General features: G+C 37.4%; 1 protein-coding gene across 1 annotated transcript; it reads left to right on the forward strand.

Moving 5' to 3' along the window:
* The first annotated feature begins 995 nt into the window (after positions 1-995).
* On the forward strand, positions 996-5203 carry LOC143982173 (claudin-3-like). Its single transcript, XM_077480659.1, has one exon. It carries the CDS (start codon positions 1445-1447, stop codon positions 2087-2089), a length of 645 nt encoding a protein of 214 aa, XP_077336785.1. The 5' UTR covers positions 996-1444; the 3' UTR covers positions 2090-5203.
* The last annotated feature ends 1370 nt before the right edge of the window (positions 5204-6573 follow it).

Genomic DNA, 6573 nt, shown 5'->3' on the forward strand with positions numbered 1-6573 from the left:
TTTATTCTCTAAGGTGTTATAAAAAAAAAAAAAAAATATATATATATATATATATATATATATATATATATATATACATATATATATATATATATATATATATATATATATATACATACATATATATATATATATATATATATATATATATATATATATATATATATATATATATATATATATATATACATACACACATATATATATATATATATATATATATATATATATATACAAACATATATATATATATATATATATATATATATATATATATGTCTGGAGGTTCTAAGTAATTTTCTAGCAAAAAAAAAAAAAAAAGTTTTTAACTTGTAAACACCAAATTTCAGAAAAAGGTTCGGTCCTTAAGTAGTTAAAGTGTATTTTTCAAAAAAAAAAATGTGTTTGAAAGACCGCTGCGCAAATATAGTGTGACATAAAATATTGCAACGACTGCCATTTTAATCTCTCGGGTTTCTGCTAAAAAAAATTATGTTTTCTAGCAAAAAAATACAGATTTTTACTTGTAAATAACAGATGTCAGAAAAAGACCTGGTCTTATTTTTAGGTTGGTGGTGCTCAGATGCAATGTAGTTCCGCTTTAATTATGATCCTCATTTGTTTTATTTTTGTCCTTGTTAAATGTAAAAAAATGTTTTACTATAAGCAGAAGTTCCAGCTTGTGGTTTCTCAGCTCCGAACACTTTCTACAGTTTTGTAACAAAGGTTAAGCAAAACAAATAATTTTCCCAAGTTTATCAATGTACAGTTTAATGTTGGTTGCTAAAAACCATCGTTTTGCAAAAAAAAAATGTTTTACCCTTCTGTGTAACAGCTAATAAATTACGTCAGTATTTGCTATTTTGAATTGCCAAATTAATGTGCTAAATGTGCTGATGATTTTATTATAACTTGTATACGTTTGTTTTCTGTGTCACTGCTTCTTTAAGATTCCCTCCCCCTCTGAGAACTGTGACATCAGCTGCACCTGATCCTGATATAAAGGACAGGTACAAGGATCCGTTACACACCTGCCTGTCTCGGCGAGCTAGTGACCAAGCCCTAGAAAAGAAAAAAAAAAAACATCTTTTATCTTGACTTTATATTGTACTTACAGGGCTGACCTGGGCAGTCATCCAGAGAGAGCTTTCAGCCAGAGACAAAGCTGATCGAGCGAGAGCACCAAGAGGTACTGGAAAGCCAAAACATTGCTCCCGGTCAAATCAGAAGGTTGTGGAAGAAACTGCACAGGAGCTTTGCACTGGGAAGAAACAAAGGCAACTCACTAAGACAACAATCTAGGACATTTTCTGTGGTGAGTACTCTTCTTTGTACAAGTAAATAAAAGGCAATCGCCACAGCAGGAATTTCCTAAGGAGTCGAAAACCCCAGTGCACAGATACTGCTCACTCTTTTGTGCATTTGATACATCTGGATTAGCATCATGTCTATGGGACTTGAGATATTAGGTGTGGCCCTGTCCATTCTCGGCTGGCTTGGCGCTGTCGTTGCTTGTGCTCTCCCTATGTGGAGGGTGACTGCCTTTATCGGAAATAATATCGTGGTGGCTCAGATTATTTGGGAAGGACTGTGGATGAACTGTGTCGTTCAGAGCACGGGTCAGATGCAGTGTAAAGTCTACGACTCCCTACTGGCTCTTCCTCAAGATCTTCAGGCCGCTCGTGCCTTAATAGTTATCAGCATTGTCATTGCAGTCATGGGAGTCCTGATCTCCATCATTGGAGCAAAGTGCACCAACTGTGTTCAAGATGAGTCAGCAAAGGCCAAGATCATGATTGTCTCTGGGATCATCTTTATTCTTTCGGGGCTCATGACACTTATCCCCGTATCCTGGTCAGCAAACACGGTTATTCGTGATTTCTACAACCCGCTAGTCGTGGATGCTCAAAAGAGGGAGCTGGGTGCCTCCATGTACATTGGGTGGGCAGCCTCTGCTCTTCTAATGCTTGGGGGTGCTATGCTATGCTGCACTTGCCCACCAAAACAGGAGAAGTACCCTGCATCTAGAGTGGCATATTCAGCAGCCCGATCAACAAATCCTGGATATGACAGAAAAGACTATGTCTGAAGAGGAAACAATGGACATGGAAGACTTTTGTAGCTCAAAGCTCCAAGACTTTCAATGGACACGGAAGACTCATATCAAGTGGCAAGAATGAGCAGATGACTTGCTTATGGAGAGGAGTGGGAAGTAGATATGGCTGACATATATATAGACTTCTATAAACCTTCTTCTAAATGCTGTTATTATTAGTACATTTTTTTATATAACACATAATTTACATATACAGCATTGGCTCTTTGTGTGTACGTGAATATACAGGAGACATGAATGGATGCTTTCTATTGTCGTGGCATTGGGTGAATATTCTTGAACTGGGAGGGGCAAGTCTTCCTGGCAGAGATGAGGTGGCTTAAGTAATATAACTCTTTACATCCCAAACTGTTGAGTGAACTGTCTACTAACAGAACAATGCACTTTTGTTTGATTATAGCCCCATTACCCACTGGGGAGCATTACCTGCTTGTGGTTTCTTAAAGTTTAGAAAACACTAGATGAAGAAAATGCTGTTCTCACAAGGGAAGAAGGACAGTGAATGGCTTTGTATATTAATATTTGAGAGCTATTAAATTGTTCAATATTTCTGCTATACATTGTGCACCATATTTATCAGACATCGACAAATCAAAATGTACAATTTAATTTGTTATATGTCTAATAGCGAAAAACTGTTATTTATGACAACTGGAGCACATTTATTTTGTTAACCATACCAACCAATCAGGTTTTAGAGCTTGGTTCTAAACTTGAGAACAAGCCATAAAATGATATTGGTTTCTATGGGTAACATCTCCCTTTTCTTGATCCATGGTTGATAATAAGTAAGCCTATGAGACTGGTAGATGTTCTTTTCTTTACTGCCATTGATGACGAACAGTCAACATTTGCAGCCTCTCTAAGGCTGGATTCACACCTATGCATTTTTGGTGCTTTTTGCATTTTGCAGATTTGTACTACAGCCCATTTAACATGGTTTCCTATGGAACATGTCCTGTAGAGCAAATCTGCAAAATGCAAGAAGCGCAAAAAATGCATAGGTGTGAATCCAGCCTAAAGTAGTTAATGTAAAGGATGAAAAGAGTGCTCTTCCAGTAATCAATTCAAGTGAGTTTATTCACCCAGTACAAAGCAAGGAACCTCGATCAGGATGTGATAAAAATGTTGCCTTGCTGTACAGGAATTAACCTACTTGTGTGCCTACCGGATTTGTTGTATTCTTCCACTCTTTTCCTAGGCTACTTTGGGGTCTTAATAGCAATGCGCATGCTCCTATCTGTGACTGCAGCTGTAGGGCTTTTCTACAATAGCCTGTCGAAATGTAATTGTAGAAGGCAAGAAAACCTTCCCAGGATACAGAAAGCAAAGCTGCTAAACAATGACAGTTGAAAAAATGTTCTCCAGGTTCTATACCACCTCTAATGGATCCAGTTTTACCAAACTATTTTAAAGAACGCTAAAAAAGCATGATTATCTTAGCATATGTTGAATAATTTTTACTAAATTTAATCTTACACATGGGGGAATTAGTCATACTTACCACCCGGAAAAAAAAACTACGTTTCAGTTTATCTTACTTATTGCACAACTTCTTTTGTCACCAAGAAAACATTTACTCTTAGGGATTTATTTTTTAATTTATTGCCTACTAATTCTCTCCACCCTTTCCCCAAGTTTTATAACAACATAGGCTTACTCTTTTAGAAAGCTATGTGGCATATAATGGGATTCCTGTTAATGAATTGCAGCCCTTTTTCCATCCATAAATGAACTGGTGACACATTAATATGCACTCCCTGATAAAAGAAAAAAAAAAAGTTTCAAACTGTTAGAGTTTAACAACTTTCAGTCTTTTTACTGCCAGGGTGACCTACCATCATGCCAAGTGATTGGCTATTTTGAAAGGACATAGTAATTTATTTGTGGCAATTAAGTTCCACCATTAATTGACTGCTACAGTGTTTTCTGCAGTTGTGTTAAAAGCATGTTGAATATTCAGTTACAGTGAGACGTTAGTCTCCAACAGGCTTGGCAAGCCTACAGTTCTCTCATAAATGGTGGATTTACAAAAGGGATTTCAATATTTGCATTTTATTTGTGTAGTGTTGATGTACGCATCCTGGTCTGGTTGAAGTGCAGTGGTTTTGCCCTGCTTAAACATTTCTTTTAGAATTATCAGTATGCGATCCACTTACTATTCCCAAGATATAATAAAGGTATATTTTTACTACAGTAAATGCAGACTTGCTTTTCATTAAAGCAACTGGTGCAAGCCTAATTAAATCTAATAGTAATTGATTGACGGATTGAGGTATACTCCATCATAATCCTTGTAACTGCATACTAATTCATAAGATCCTATACTGATAGTAAAATTGTGGTTATGTTAACAATATATTGTTTTAGCATTGTGAAGATGTAATAGGTCATAATAAGAGGGTCTCATAGCATAGCTTACATGTGGTTAACAGCCATAGAAAGATGGTCAGAACACGACAGACCAAATGCCGGCAGTCTACTAGACCTCGTGACCAGGGACTAGCAGGTACCCCACCATATCATAAGTGGTAGAAGAATGCTTTCAGTATCGAAAATTGTCGGTATAATCCTAGATGTCATCACTGTAAGCAGGCCAGTGAAAATGCTGCCTTATTCTTTTTTGTGTCTGCCAGAACACAGATGCATGGCACATGATCGTATGCCCTAAAGGCAACACCTGTTCTTTGCAAATTAACTGTATATTCATTTCAATGCATTCATTTGGGAAGTCTGGGCCTTGTTCATGTCTACTAGTCCCGGTTTTTCCACTGTAAGGTATATGAAATGTTTCATAGTTGTCTATATAAATTCAAGGTCTTATCTCCTGCTTTACAACAGCTCCAGTCTTTGCACTGGCACTTGTGGCACTGAAGGAAATAATAGGCAAACAAAATGTTGCTCAACTGGCTCCCCTGACTTCACACTTTCTAATCGAAAACTTAGATTCATTGATATATAAAACCTATTAAAATGTGTTTACTTTGTAACTTAATACTGGTTAGAAGTTCTGACCACCACTTTGTATACACTATCTTTGTTTATGGCAAAAAAAACTTTTTAGTAAAATATGTTCTTTTATCATGATTTTGATTGTTCTTTTTTGTATAATTGTATGCTTCTTTCCTTTGAAGTTTGCTTTATATTTATCTATTGTAGATTGAAATATTATATAAATCCAACACACACACATTCAAATTTCTTGCTGACCCCAAGATTGGCAGTCGGTAAGGCTGGGTTCACACGAGAGCACAGAGTGGCTCACAGCATGGGGGTCCGGTGCATCTCCGTTCATCAGTTCAGATCCAATGTCAGCCTGAATTTTTGGCTCAATTCGCACCTGAAACGGACCAGAATTGCACAGGACTCCTGTGAAATTCTCACCGGAGCCGTTCCGGCGATGTGTGAACCGGCTCCATTGAAAGCCGGTCACAATGTCCTGCTATGCGAATTGGATGTGGGAAAACCTACATCCAATTCACAATAGTGTGAACCCACCCTAGAATAAAACATATGAATCCTACCTTTTACTAACAATAATTATAATGAAGTATAGTTTTAAGTTATGTGAATAAAATAGACATTACAACCTACTATGGCAGTGAATTTTACAGCTTTACCACCCTTAGAGCCTGATTGGAACTTCAGTCATTTTTTTCAACTTTCCATCTATTAAATCCTCTGCCCTTGGTATTTTAACTTTGGATAGTAAAACATTTTTTTTTCTGCCAGTAAATCCCTTATACAGCACACTTCCTCTTTCTTGTCTGGTTAAAAGCCTAGGCTTATGATATCATGCACAGCTCTCTCTCTCACTCTTGCGAGCGTTTGCCAGGAAGAGAGAGGGAGGGAGTCATAAGAGGGTCAATGAGAGCTGCAGGGTTGCAAAGCTGGAGGTGTGCCTCTGTGTGTCTGTGTAAATCCAGGAAGTGAACAGGCAACAGCTTCAGCTGCCCACAGTTAAAATGGTTGCAGCCAGACTTAGTGGAGGGAGATTTCTGCAGTATATTTGGCAAGCACAGAATCACAGTATATATTAAATAATATGCAAAGTGGTTGGAGGGAAGCTTCAGAAATGCAAAGATGTTTTTATTACAAATTATGTGAGCAGACATGTGGGCATGTAAAGAAGAAGCTCTATTGTTTTCGTATTCCAATGGCATAACTATACAGGTCCAGGCTCCAATGTAAACTTCAGACCAGGGCCCCTTCCTATTTTATCCAAATCAATATTCCCAACACACACATTCCTGAAAATGGCTGAAGAGTGAGTGGATGCTGTAGAGAATAGAGCAGAAAGACTTCAATGCAAGAGATATGTCACTAGCATACCAGGAAACTCCATAAAAGAGTACATCGCTTTATTGAAAGATCACATCACAGCAGAAGATAGCGTTGGACCCTTTTACAGAGTTCCCCGGTGTGCTGGGGACATATCTCTTGTCCTCCTATTTTGT

The sequence above is a fragment of the Lithobates pipiens genome, unplaced genomic scaffold, assembly GCF_037356315.1.
Source record: "Lithobates pipiens isolate NorthernLeopardFrog02 unplaced genomic scaffold, aLitPip1_a1.2 Scaffold_16, whole genome shotgun sequence".
NCBI lineage: Eukaryota > Metazoa > Chordata > Amphibia > Anura > Ranidae > Lithobates > Lithobates pipiens.

Bases quoted from the DNA above. Each gene is read 5' to 3' on its own strand.
- LOC143982173 (XM_077480659.1), top strand. From the start codon at position 1,445: ATGTCTATGGGACTTGAGATATTAGGTGTGGCCCTGTCCATTCTCGGC.